This window comes from Grampus griseus (assembly GCF_964374135.1).
Source record: "Grampus griseus genome assembly, chromosome: 7".
Lineage (NCBI taxonomy): Eukaryota > Metazoa > Chordata > Mammalia > Artiodactyla > Delphinidae > Grampus > Grampus griseus.
Genome location: NC_139001.1, coordinates 66,082,456 through 66,096,610, shown reverse-complemented (window position 1 = coordinate 66,096,610; position 14,155 = coordinate 66,082,456). Strand labels below are relative to the sequence as shown.

The window sequence follows — 14,155 nt, the reverse complement described above, 5'->3', positions numbered from 1 at the left end:
GAAAATATAGTAATAAGTATTTTACCAATCTGATACATATTCCATCTCTCAATAACTCCCCACTTTCTTGAGTCAGAGTTATTTAGCAACATTTGATTAAAGTTTAAATTGTTCAGCAATATTTTTCTTCTGCTCCAGGTCCACTTTCTGCCATTTATCTTGTGTTGTGGTGAACAATTTTAAGTCATCGTGTTTGGCAGATGACAATGCTGAATCAGCTACAAAGAATCTAAGGGTGTGTACTAAGAGTTAATGTACCCATTTTACTGGGGTTTAATATGTCTCAAGGTAAAGGCAAGCAGATAATACAGGACAGGTGGAAGTCCCAGTCTGCCACAGCAAGGTAGAACTTACTGAAAAAAAAAAGGAACGTCACGCCATGATGTAATGTCTGGGGAGTCTATAGAGAAAGAACAACTGCTAATAGCTAATATATCTTTAAATATGCTCATGTGTGTGGGGACTGTACTGTGGGTGTACATATATACCCCTTAAATGAAGGATTCAGTCAGCCAGTCAGCACATCTGCTTCTAGAAATGCATACTCTAGTACAAATTGGGTATTGTAACTTTGGCTAACCTATTAGTTCTTTAGTACAGCATAGTGATTGATGAAATGCGTAATGATCGATGGAATGCATAATAAACTTTGCAGCTATACAGTCTATAGTTCAACTCCCAAACATGCTATCTTACTGCCTGTGTAAATGTGGGCAAGTTACTTAAGCTATCTGAGCCTCAGTTTCCCTTTCTGTGAAATTCAGTTATTATCTACCTGGGTGATATTGTAAAGACTGATAGATCCATGTAGAACATTTTTCACTACAGAATTTAAGACATAGTCAGGAATTGTGTGCAATTTCAGTTGTTACTGTTAGTCATCCTTTTCTGTTAATAAACTAAGAATGGAAGGAGCAAAATAATCCCCAGGGTTTTTAATGGCTTCCTAAATACTATTCCTCATTAGGGGATTAAAAAATTTCTTTTTTTTCCATATTAACTGCAGTTAACTCATTGGATATCAGCTGGCTAAATTAGTACTGTATGAGATAGTAAAATTGCAAAAACAATTTAAGCAATAAGATACCATCAGGAGTCAAGGAAGAGTGTGATGATTAAAATATGATTTCAAGTGCCAGAATGCCCAGGTTCGGGTGCTGCCTGTAAGACTAATTAGCTTTATGACCTTGGCTCATCATCTAACCTCTCTGTGCTTCAATTTTTAATCTGAAAATGACATTAATAATAATGCCTACCTCCTATGCATACAACAAAGATTAAATAAGTTGATACATGTCGGATTGCTTTTCTATTGCCTTGCAACAAACTACCGCAAATTTAGCAGTTTAAACAATGCCCACGTATTATCATGTAGTACTGTAGGTCAGAAGTTCTGCCGAGTGTGGCTAAATTCTTAGCCACAAGGCTGAAACCAGGGTCAGCACAGCTGAATTCTTGTCTGGTCACTCTGGGGGAAGATCTATCTCAAAGCTCATACCTGTTGGCAGAATTCAGTTCCTTGTGCTTCTAGGACTAGGGTCCCTGTTTCCTCCTTGCTGCAGCTGGAGCCACTCTCAGCTCCTAGAGGCTGCACACATTCCTTGTCATGTGACCCCTTCCATCTTCAAAGTCAACCGCAGAGAATCTCTCTTGTGTGGAATCCTTCTCACCCTTAATTTCTGTCCTCTAGATTTAAAGTTTTATGTGATTAATTCAGGCCCACCTGGATAATCTACCAGGTCACTGATTTGGGACCTCCATTATATATGCAGATTCCCTTTGCCATATAATGTGAACATAACGGAGTGATATTTCACCATATTCACAATCCTGGGTTTATACAAAGAGCACACACCAGAAGGTGGGCAATCTTGTATACCACCTTAGAATCCAACGTAATACATATGTAAAATGCCAGAACAGTGCCTGGCATATAGTAAGCATGATGTGTGTTAGCTCTTACTCTTACTGAATATATGAAAAATTTACAAAATTTTAAAAAAAACAGCAACGTTGCAGTAATGACAAGGGTATAGTGAAATGACATCCTACTGCACCATTAAAGACATAAATTGGTAGAACCTTTCTGCCAGGTAACTTGACAATGTGTACTGAAAGCCTGGTAATTCCACATCTAGGAATTCATCCTAGAGATATAATCAGAGATGTACACAAAGATATATGAAAGAAAATGTTAATTATATGGAGGTTTATAATAAATATTTTAAAAGAAACCAAGCATCTCCCTTAGAATTGTAGTTAAATATTATTGCATAGCTATTCAATGAAATGCTGTGTAGCCTTAAACACAAAAATGAAAATCGAATAAAAACAAGTGGTTTAGAAAATTATTTAATGAGAAGGGAACATGCTCATGTTATAAGTGGAGGAATTATAGGTTACAAAGTTGCATATATAGTGTTAATCAATTAGTACTCCTTCTGGAGTGTGAAGTGGCCTTTCGGCAAGACAGGTTCACATGACAAGGGAGGGAACATACCCTGATGCTGTCTGGTCATGCCCATCCATCCAAAGAACAAGGGTATCCTCAAAAGAAGACTTTGTAGTATCTCCCCTAGTTTTCTGTCCTGTTGCCATTTATTCCATGCCTTGAAGAGAAATGGCATGCTCTGGTCGCTCACTTCTATTTATAGCCCCCCTCTATACTGAACTGACTAAATTGCACTCTTAGTCAAGACTTTAGTGTATTGTTTTTGTTTTGTTTTAGCTATAATGCCAAGCATCTGGAATTCATAATACATACCAATGGAGGACATATAAATACCTACAGTGCACATTCTAACACTGTAAAACAGCTACTACTAGCCCCATTTAACAGGTGGGAAAACTTTGGCTCAGAGAAATTAAGTAACTCACGAAAGAACTATTTAAGGAAATGGTGAAACCAGGTTTTCAAGCAACTGGCTTCACCTTTTTCACCATACCAGTGACTCCTGGTAGTTCCTGGGACTCTCTTACATTTAAAAAAATTTCCCCAGAAAATTTTAATGATTAGCCTAGTCTAAGTCCTACTGTAGGACACATCACCACTTTCCCTATACCTGAAGGCAAATTTGTGGTAACAGTGCAGACTGCTTTTTTCTCCTAAGCTTTTTCCAGCTCCAGGCTCTCAGGTTCTAAATTTTAAATTAACTGATGTGTTTTTAATTGGGGGATCCAGACATCACCACAAGTTCAGATTAAAGCAGTTTATCCCATTTCCCTCTCAACCCAAAGGGAGATGTACCAAATTTCATAATCTTTGAAACTAGCATTTCTCCATAGATACTACAACCCAGGCTAATTTCTTCTACCTCTTCATCTTCTGTGACTTAACTCTTGATAAATATCACTGCCCAGATCTCTCAAGTCACCAAATTGTCCATTTCTCCTTTGGGGATTTTCTTCCATTCTTTACAAACTCTTTCTCCCATGTCCTACTTTCCCTTCATATCCCCAGGGCCATTCAATCCCCAGGGCCATTTCACTTTTATTCACCTTTATTCTGCATCTGTCTCTGGATCCAACAATCTGTCCTCATTCTTGTTCTAGTCTTTGTCAATTAACCTTAGTAATCAACCCAAGCCCATGGTTGTATCCCAGCTCTATAGAAGTGTTCTTATAGTGGGGGAATAAGGGGAACTTAAAAATATATATATGGTTGTGAAGATTTACTATTTAGTATATTTAGGCTCTCTGGTGTCATACAATCATAAAATCAATCATTGGATACTTTATTCTGTAAAACTTGCCTAATAACAACAAATACTTAAGTTCTTGGGGGAGATCCATATAAACTCTGAACTACTGTTTTTAGAAAAATAATTTCCATTTATAGAAAGGGCAATGTACCCAACATTCATGGTAGTTCTGACCTCAAAATGACAAATTATATTTTTACCTTTAGATTCTTTTAGTGACCTGTCTCAATTCAGTTATTTCTCATTACATCATAAATTGAACATAAAAATTAATAATTTATTTTCTTCCCCTACTCCTAAATGCTAGTAATCTTTTGTCTTTTGAGTGTCTTGGTTTGTATAAAAACATTCAACTGTCATTTTGAATATTTTAATTCAAAATATGACTCTGCTATTTGATAAAATTATGACTATTTTCATATTAGGAGCAGTATTAAGAAAATTGTATTATTTTATATACTTTTCAAAAGGAATTTTTGGATATAGGATTAATAAGAATACTATTAGATAGATAAAGAGAACCTAAGTCGACTCCATTTTTTTTTCTGGACCTGGGACACATAGGACCTTGTTAAGGGGCCCTGAATTAGAATTCTAAAACTTTTGACTTTTAACAAATATCATAATCTTTTAGGTGCTAGAAAATATAAATCAAGTCATCCATACTTCTGTCTGCTTGCTAACAGTTTCATACAGCCATGTACTCTCAAAAGAGCATTCTGTGTTATAGGGTGACAATATTGCTTAGGATTGCTCTCCCTGGACTATGTGGCTGGGGCAAACTCAATCAAGGACACTCATAATAACTCTGTTCTCCCTTCCCACCTATTACTGCAGACATCTGAATGGGGGTAGCATCTTAATCTCTCTCACAATTTAACTTCTGCATGATCTCACTGTCTGTTGCCATGGAAATAATTGTAACATTGCAATTTTAGTACTACAGCCAGAGCACACTACAGTAGAATCAAACTGGCAGACACAAAGTAGGATGAATCTATTTTTCCTCTCTCTCTCCAAATATTTCTTATGCTTTTGGACATTTTTTCCCATCCTTTCTTTGTGTTTACTCAGCTAATTACACAGTTCATTCTCTCTTTAATGACTCTGTGCAAGTTTCTTCAAGGTCATCAGAACTAAAAGTATAAATGTGAGCAAATCCACACAAATTATTTACATCGATTTCATACCAGTTAAGGAAAAACTTGCAATAGCTTCCTATAACGATTAAACAGGGTACATCAACATTTAAAAAAATCCATCAACAGCTCTCAGTTTTTAGGAGGTTTTCTGCAATTCTTTTGAACTCTCCATAAGTCGCTTGAAGATAAGGGAGACTCTTCAACCGATTGCTTTCAAACAAGGTCAACTCCAAGCCAGAATCCTATAACCCTTGCAGTAGCAAGTAGTAGTTATGGATTTTACTTTAAAAAAAATCTTGAATGAGTAGCTTTAGGGAGGGTGGTGGATAAAATAGTTATTAACTCTTTGCCTCCATATTCCCATCAATAAGTGAATCTTTGATAATGGTCACCATCCATATAATGCCTCTTCTCTACCAAATTAAAAGAAGTATTCCTTTAGAGTAAGAAAGGAAAGCCTTCTTTTTCATTGTTAATTTTATTTGCCAAAGCAGTACCACAAAGTGGTAGGATATATCAGAATTGGTCCTATTTAAAACCTAACAGGAAAGGTGGCTCCCACCATCATCAAATATTTGGTAAATTTAGAGACCAGAGATGGTTGTAGGTAAAATTAAGTAACCACATTACTTTGGGAAGCACTTTGACCTTCCTTCCCCTTCTAACTTCGTTCTAAATTCTTTCCCCACCAAAGAAACCTCTTCAACCCTCCGACTGGTCAGGTTCTGATTTTAACTGTTCATCTGAGCTGCTAAGTCCTCCTTAATTCTAGGACTTTTCCATTCCCCATCAAATCTACCTTTCCTTTACCGTAGGCCCTCTTTTTCTTTGTTTTTTTTTTTAATGAAATAATAGGCAAATTTGTGGTCTTTTTTTCTTTTTTTTTTTTGGCCGTGCAGCACGGCATGTGGTATCTTAGTTCCTCGACCAGGGATTGAACGTGTGCCCCTTGCAGTGGAAGCACAGAGTCTTAACCACTGGACCACCAGGGAAGTCCAGAATGAGTGGTCCTTTTAAAGTACAAGTGAGATATTATCATTCCACTACTTACGCCCTTCATCTCATGTAGAGTAGTATCCAAAGTCCTTACAGGCTCTACACAATCTAGCTCCCAATACCTGTCTAACCTCATTGCCTACTATGTCGAACCCAGGACCTCGACACTCACCGCTCCTTTGCCCTGGCCTAATCTTCCCCCAGATGTCAAAATCGCTGGCTCCCTTACCTTCCTCACTGTAACATTAGCTCACCAAGTAATTAAAAATGCAATGTTCTCTATCAGCCAATCTCTTAGTCACTATACCACTTGACTACTTATCTTTCTTCATAGTATTTAACTCTACAGGACATATTATATATTTAACTTACTTATCTGTTTATTATTTGTTTACCCCTTCCCCCATCAACACCCAGAAAGTGAGCATCATTAGAGGAAGGAATTTTTTTTCTGTGTTGTTACTTTATTGCTCTCTAGCGATAGTCACTATAATAGTCACTGGTTCATGCTAGAAGCTCAAGAGATATTTATTGAATAAATAATAAGTGGCCCCTTAACAAAGTACAGAAAACAAATCTCTTTTCTATAGAATGGCACAAATATCTGAACGAAGACACAGATTCCCTTACTCAACAATCTGAACTAGGATATATTTAAAAGAACAAGACAATTGTTGTTTAGTGTTGAGGCTTTCAGGATACAATACGGTAGAGGATGTTCTTTCAGAAGTAAAACGATATGCCAATTAAGGATACTAGGAAGCAGAAAGTACAGAACAGAGGAAGCCAGTCAGCAGAAGGACCTGGAGCACATATGCCCCACAGAAGCATAGCTACCAAAACTGAGGGACTCCATGAAGTCACTGAGAGGCACAATGCAAGTGGCCAGACTTCTTAAGAAAGTCACGCTAATCAGATTGGTTCCTTATTACAGATAGGACTGCCATGCTCAGTTTTGATGGCTTAAGATACTACCTCTCTTGGGTAGTATACTACCTCTCTTTGCACATGTATCGTGCAAGTGTCTTTTGTAAAGTAAGTTTGTTCTCCCAACTTATGTATCTCTAGTAAAGGCATTTCAGGTACTGTGTTGGGCTAGTGGGGAAGAGAATGTTTTGATTCCTTTGTCTGTTGATCCTTCCAAGTCACAGATCTGAACCATTCTTTGTTTATTTTATAGAGCCAATCCAAGAGGGGTTTTAAATTACAATGTAATCTAAAGAACACTCCTTTATAAGCAAAATTAATAAGGGAAAGGAGGATGGGGCATGTGAAAGCTAACAGTGTAAAGGATTGCTTCTGAATGTGAATGCGGCATTGGCCAGATTTTGGAGTGTGTTAAATTGGGAAAGCATGGAGCTGAAATGACCTGGACTGAGTAGTAGCTTCCCACTTTGGCCTGGGTGTACACCTCCAGTTTGCCATAGTTCACACTGCTTACTACCCACTGTCTCTTTGGTTGTGAGACCACTTATTATTGTTCCTATGCTATCATTTTCCTTCGGGTAGAAAAGTATTTCTTGATACCTTTGTTACAAATAACAGTAGACAAATGAGAAGACTGAGATGACTTCATGATTTTATTATATCTGACCCTCTTTATTCATTGAGGTTAACTGCCATTGTAAGAATTTGTGTTTGCAACCGCTGATTACCTTAAGAGTTACTTTATGGCTATGAAGAAATTATTACTCTCAGAGGTCTAATGACTCATCTAAATTGACATTAACAAATTTTAAAAAATGCATCAGGCTACCTCTGACTGGCTTTCACTGACCATGTTGATACAAGAGTGAAGAGACTTAAATTAATATTTTATCCAGCAAAAGATTTAGGACTGTGATTTACCCTATATTAAATCTAGTCTGCCAACCTCTGTGGTATAGGACTCAAGAATTCCCTGTAGCTCTGCTGAACTGACTGGAAACATTATAAGGCATCTAAATTCTGTAGGTATAGCCATTCCTAGCAACCAGTTTGATTTTTAACGGACAGAGAGCCCCAGGAAAGTAGATGCCTTTGTACCTGAGAAAAAAGAATTCCCAAGCAACATAGACATGCCCTAATCAGTATGCTCCGGGTATGACAGCATGCAAGTGAGTGATCTATTTCGTTCTGAACCCCTGCTCTGTGACAGTACGTGATTTACCAGAACAAATCAAATAAATGTATTTGACTCCTGTATTTGACTCAAAACACTGAGCCATATTTCCTTATGCAGCCCTCTGAATTCACATTCTTAATTTTGACTTTTTCTCATAAAATACTGTTGTCAGAATGCAAATAGCAATGAATCAAGGTAGAACTGTTTTCAATGCTTTCAAACATTGTGTAAAGAATGATTTCTGCATGGATATGACACTCTGGCAGACGTGGTTCAAAAAATTACAACCCCCCAAAACAATTTGGAGACCTTGACTGTGCAATCAGTGGTCAGATATCTCAATGCTCTGTTGCTCCCGTTCCTGCTACAGGTACATGTGACAGCGCTGCAGCGATGAGTGGAATTTTAAAGGAGAAGTTGGAAGAAATTGAGGGCTCCGCACCCTGCTCCTCTGTGCAGGAATCTGATGATGAAGTTTTTAGCTGTGACAGTGCCACCAGTGTTGATAGCGTCTATCTGTCCACTTCTAATCATTTCACTGGTGAGTATCTGAGGCTGTACTTCAGGTTGTACTCTAAATTGTGTTGTATGGTCGATTCTTGGAGTTTTTATCTGATGGCTTATATCTGCCCCTAAGCTGTTTATGATAACAGACTTAATTTGCAAAACATGATACCATTTTGGTTAATTAAGTCTCAGTAGTTTACTCCTGTTTCTTTCTACAGAGTGAGTATGAGAGGCAGAAATGAGTCCAAAGTTAAGCAAATAGCAATTGAAAATAATTTCCTATGTGTCTTCAGTTTTCTGAAATAGATTCATCTTTTCGAAATTAAATCATCTGAGCTCTTTTGAACATCTAATACTAGTCAGTGAGTTGTGGAATACTTGCAGTGCTGAGTACAAAACATTCACTTCCCAGGTGAGAAAACGGTGTTTGTTTTTAAAAGAATGCTGCTCTGAAATAAAAGCCTTGAAAACCCTAAAATTCTGTAGTTGTTTGGATACTGGTAAACCTCAGACCCAAGGCCGGGTTCATGCGCTACAGTAAATACAGCTTTCTACACATATATACTTCTCCTAAGCAGTTCATGTGAACAACATCATTTAACTTAAGGTGATATGTTCAAACTTAAAATTGTAGCCATTTAAAGTTGCATTCCTTGTAACACATGCTCATATGAAGATTAGGCAAATCCTTTCCAACATTTCCATGTCCACTCAACACCAGTCATTAGGAGACTGGTGATTTTCAAACTATGTTTTAGAAGAGTTAACATCATTCAAAGCAAAACTAAACAAAGTCAATAAAAACCCCTGGGGCATTTGTGTTTGGGGTTTTTTTAGCTCACCAAAACAGCCTTTTAAAATTCACACTGAAGTTTATACAGTGTGGCTCTGTGATACCTCTAATTCCATTTTTAACCTTCCTCTCCATTTTTTTTTTTTTTTTTTTGCGGTACGTGGGCCTCTCACTGTTGTGGCCTCTCCTGTTGTGGAGCACAGGCTCCAGACGCGCAGGCTCGGTGGCCATGGCTCACGGGCCCAGCCGCTCCGCGGCATGTGGGATCCTCCCGGACCGGGGCACGAACCTGTGTCCCCTGCATCGGCAGGCGGACTCTCAACCACTGCGCCACCAGGGAACTCCCTTCCTCTCCATTTTTAACCTTTGTCTCCCTGACCGCCAAGAATTCAAAAGTTTGTTTGGTATTCATGAATTCTCCCTCATCACCGTTAGAAGGATTTAGAATAAAAATAGGTGTAACTTTATAGGAATGTTTAGCTTCTGTTATTTATCTCTTGACTAAAGTAGAACTTATTTTTAATGAACTTGTAGAAAATATAAAAAAGTAAGGAGAAGATAAAGGAACACTTGGGAGAAGGGAGGAAACAATAGCTGTTTTGAGAACAAGATTCTCTAGTTACATAGGACAGTTACTGTCAATCAGTGGATTTGCGGGATAAGTTTTGTTTGAAATTTATCTATAGCCTTCTGCTTCTTTCTCTAAGTGACTGTAGCCTTGTGGTAGGCACACACCTTGCTGTCACCCACGGTGCCTAGAAGAGCACTGAATATTGAATGTTGCTTAGACTTCTTTATTGAGTGAACAGATTAATTTTCAGACAATTTTTACACTTTTTTTGATAAATAAAAATTGTATATATTTAATGTGCACAACATGATGTTTTGACTTATGTATGCATTGTGAAATTATTATCACATTCAAGCTAATGAACATTTCCATCACCTCACAGTTACCTTTTTTTCGTTTTTGGCGGTGGCGGTGGTGGTGAGAACATAAGATCTACTCTTCTGGCAAATTTCAAGAATGAAATACATTATTTTTATAATTTCCGACGACTTTTTTTTAAACTGGAGAGAATGAGTCTACTGGATGCCCTTATCCTTAGAAAAGCAACAGTGCATGTATAAATTCAAGAGCCTCAGGAACACTATTAAATTCCTTTTCTGTGTACCTTGAGAGTGTTCCTTCTCCAAGCCCTAGAGCACGGCAGGAGCTCCTAGTACTTCTCAACTGTTACCCCTTTAGCCACTCCCGAAAAACACCATCAATCTAGACCCTGTTTCTTTGAGGTCTTCCTACTCTAGTGCAGTGCAGCATTTTCCACACACCTGTGATTTGTTTTGAAACCTTCAGCATGCTTAAACCTCCTCCCTCCTGTCTATGCTTCTCCTAAAGTTACAAATTGACTCTCTCCTGGAAAAATCAATTGCAGGCCTTCTCTATGCAAGGTGCCTATTGATTTCTATAGCTTGTGAGCTCACAAAGTACCTATAATGTTCATTTAAACACCATCAGGTCTTACAATTGCAGATCAAAATACTTTCCAGATGAAAGTAATGTTCTAGTAGTGTACAGGGGTTTGAAAAATGATAGGTCAGGCACTTGTTATGAGCACCTGAACAGTTCCCTGGAGGGTAAAAGTTTGAGTGGAGAGTGGTTTTATTTTGATATAATAAACTATTTGATAACTATTTTGCTATCTGGTCATAACTTTCCTGCTTCATCACCATGGCACGAGTCTATGGAGGAGGAGATGTCTGTTGTGTACAGAGGAGACAGCAGGCTAGTGAAAGCAGTGGCGAAGTTTGATTAGCTCTTTCAGCTACTTTTCGTTGCAAGTATTCAAGGGTTTTGAGGGAAATATTTACCGATACTCCTCTGTAAGGAAACAATGGTATGCATCATTGAGCACCTTGTAACTGAATGTGTGAGGATAAAAACGATTTGGGATAAACGGTGGGGAGGAGGAGTAAGAAAAAAATAGATGGAAATGTGACAGTAACAGGGGTATTTCCTGTTACTGTGGGTTATTCTCAGCCTGATCTCCAGTACAAACGCTTATTATTTTATAAAATTGGGCAAATTGAGGAAGAAAGTGCATTTGAATTTTTTTAGAGGGTCCAATGATCTTATATATGAGTAAGAAAAAAAATAGTAGAGTCAACCCTCATTTTGAATTCAAAGAATGTTAGAACTAGTAGAGCCTTTGAGAACATCTAGATTGACCCTTATTTTACCGATGTGGAGACCACAGCCCAGGGAGAGTTACTTGACAAGAATCCAAATGTGAGCTAGTGGCAGAGAACTTTATTGTAGATCCCTAGAGGATTGGCCTTTCTACTAGACTGTGCTGCTCTCTGATGGGTCTGTTATATCACTGACTACTAAGTAGAGGGACCCAAATCATCAAGTGAAAGACATGGCTGTATCTTTTGTGCCAGCTCCTCTTAGAAACAGAATGAGCCCATCTTTCGGCATCTCATATCTGTTGCCTTTTTCTTCAGTTGGTTTCTATTGAAAGTGTGCATATCTTCTGGCTGTAATACAATGCCAGTGATGAGTTTATGAATAAATTCAATGAGCATAAAGAAGTAGTGGACAGAGAATTCGATTTGAGTGTGAATGAACCATTTCTCTTCCTCCTGCTGTAAGTGACAGGGCAGACTGTTGAGATTTTGCTTGTGTGTCCCTGACATTGATGAAAATATCTTACAGCAAACATGTTGTTTTACATTTACATGAATGAAATTGGTTTGTCATGGTGACATAATGCTACTTGTGATAATGTGAAAATGTTACGATGAAAAGTAGGTGAGATGCAGTCTGCGGTGTGCATCTTCACTGGCAGCTAACGAATAGAAGGTTATTTCATTTACTTTAGAAGTAAAACCTTTGTATATTCCACTTTTGCCAGAAGGGTGAATAGTCATCCTGGATTCACTGAAAAAAAAAATAATAATAATGATATCCTTCCATCCCTTGAACTCCAGGACCCTACATTACTTTTACTTGTTCAATAATTCAAGACTTCAGAAACCCACTTAACTTGCATTTCAATGAGACTCAGTCACAGCTTCTGACTGAAGGCAGTAATTATATTCCATTTTACTGGCTAGGTAAAGAATTGGCTTTTATGTTTGCTTGTTTGTTTTAAGCCCTGAAAAACTTAAATTTGGCTTTAAATGTAAAAGCACGATTAGACCGAGTTTCAAATAAAATTTTATATATTGATATCGTAGTGAATCTAGAAAAACAACACATTGCTTGTGGTTTTAACTCTCAGTTAGGTACTATAAAAAACTAATTATAAAGATAGTTCTGGTGGTGTTAATGGTACTATTTCTTACATTATTCAAGGGATAAGGCCCTATTAGCATGAGATCCAAAATACTTAATAGAAAATCTTCCATTTTTCCACAGCTCTTATTTACTCAGGATGTCTATAGATGGAACTGATCTTGTAGCTGAATTTCATAAAGAGTACAAGAAGTAGAGCTGCTATTAAATATTAAAGACACCACCTTTACATTAGTGATCAGAATATTTTCACCTGACAATGTAATTTGTTTACAAATATTTCTTAGAGTATTTGCATTTTATATACTTCTTGATAAGAATCATTCATATCTTTATTTTGGGGTCATCTAGAAGTGGTCCTGGGCAATAAGGAGATGATTACCCAGTTGCAAAATAGTGTGACTTGAAAAATGGATCCAAATGAATTTAGGTGATTAAAATTCTGCTCAGCATTTTCAAAGTCCCATAATCTTTTGGCTTTGGTTTGAATACCAGAGGCTGACTGGCATTATACTTGTTGTTTATGATGGTGATGATAAAATCATAGTGCCTGAAGCAACTGTCCTTGTGTTTCTCAAAAGATTTTAAAATTCATCATGCAAATCAGGCAATCTGATGCTTTCTGACAGCTCGAGGGAAGTATACTTGTGTGCATGTGAATGCAAAAAAGAATTAAACCTGGTTCTGCTAAAAAAAAAAAAAAAAAAAAAAAAAAAGCCAGTTGGTGCTATTTCTGAATTGGCTGCAATATTTAACCATTTCACTCTGGAAAATACTTGTTTATACTCTGAAAATATTACTTCTTTTTTTGTCTAAAGAATTTGGGAGTAAACCGGGAATGTTTTAGGGCCACAGAATTATTGTACCATATGTTTTATACGTTCGGCTACAGTGATCAGGCATGAACTAGAATAGTTAAGTGTCTGAAATTTACTGAATTCCATTGAGAATTAGATTAAGGTTAAAAGTACTGTTTTTAAATGTAATGAAGAAAGAGCAGTCATAATAAATATAACAAAACATAAATATTTGATTTTCAACCAAAGGTCAGCATATAGAAACTAGAAAGACATTTTCTTTGAATGGTGTTTAATTTTCAGGTAGGAAAGTATATATGTATATGTATAGCTGATTCACTTTTTTATAAAGCAGAAACTAACACACCACTGTAAAGCAATTATACTCCAATAAGGATGTTTAAAAAAAAAAAGAAAAAAATAAATAAAATTGAAATGGACACTCAATTTTTTGCATTTGGCTTTATCTAATCTCACAAATATTATACCAATGGAGCAGTAATGAAGACTGATTTATGTAATTTACAATTCTAGAAATTTGAATGAAATGTTATGAAACTCGCTTTATATAATGAACTATTAAATCACTTTAAGATCCTTAATGGATATCTGCAGTGGTCTTAGCATGGCAAAAAACAAAAACAAAAATAAAAACCTCAAACCAAATTCTAATAAAACAATTTCCAAAGTACTGTGAAAGCTGGTGAAGATTGCTGCACCAAGTGCTAAAAGCACTAGATATTTCTGGCTGAAATACAATAGTGGGTCCCATTAATTGTGATATTGTGGAGACTGAAATGCACTCAGTGCTATA

General features: G+C 37.0%; 1 protein-coding gene across 1 annotated transcript in view; it reads left to right on the top strand.

Annotated features, from left to right (window-relative positions):
* Positions 1 to 8,336: 8,336 nt before the first annotated feature.
* CSRNP3 (cysteine and serine rich nuclear protein 3) overlaps positions 8,337 to 14,155 on the top strand; it is a gene marked incomplete at both ends in the record, with an annotated part of 167,630 nt that continues 161,811 nt past the window's right edge. The window contains one exon of the mRNA XM_082658556.1: positions 8,337 to 8,484. Coding sequence (XP_082514682.1) covers positions 8,337 to 8,484 — 148 coding nt within the window. The remainder of the gene's footprint in view (positions 8,485 to 14,155) is intronic.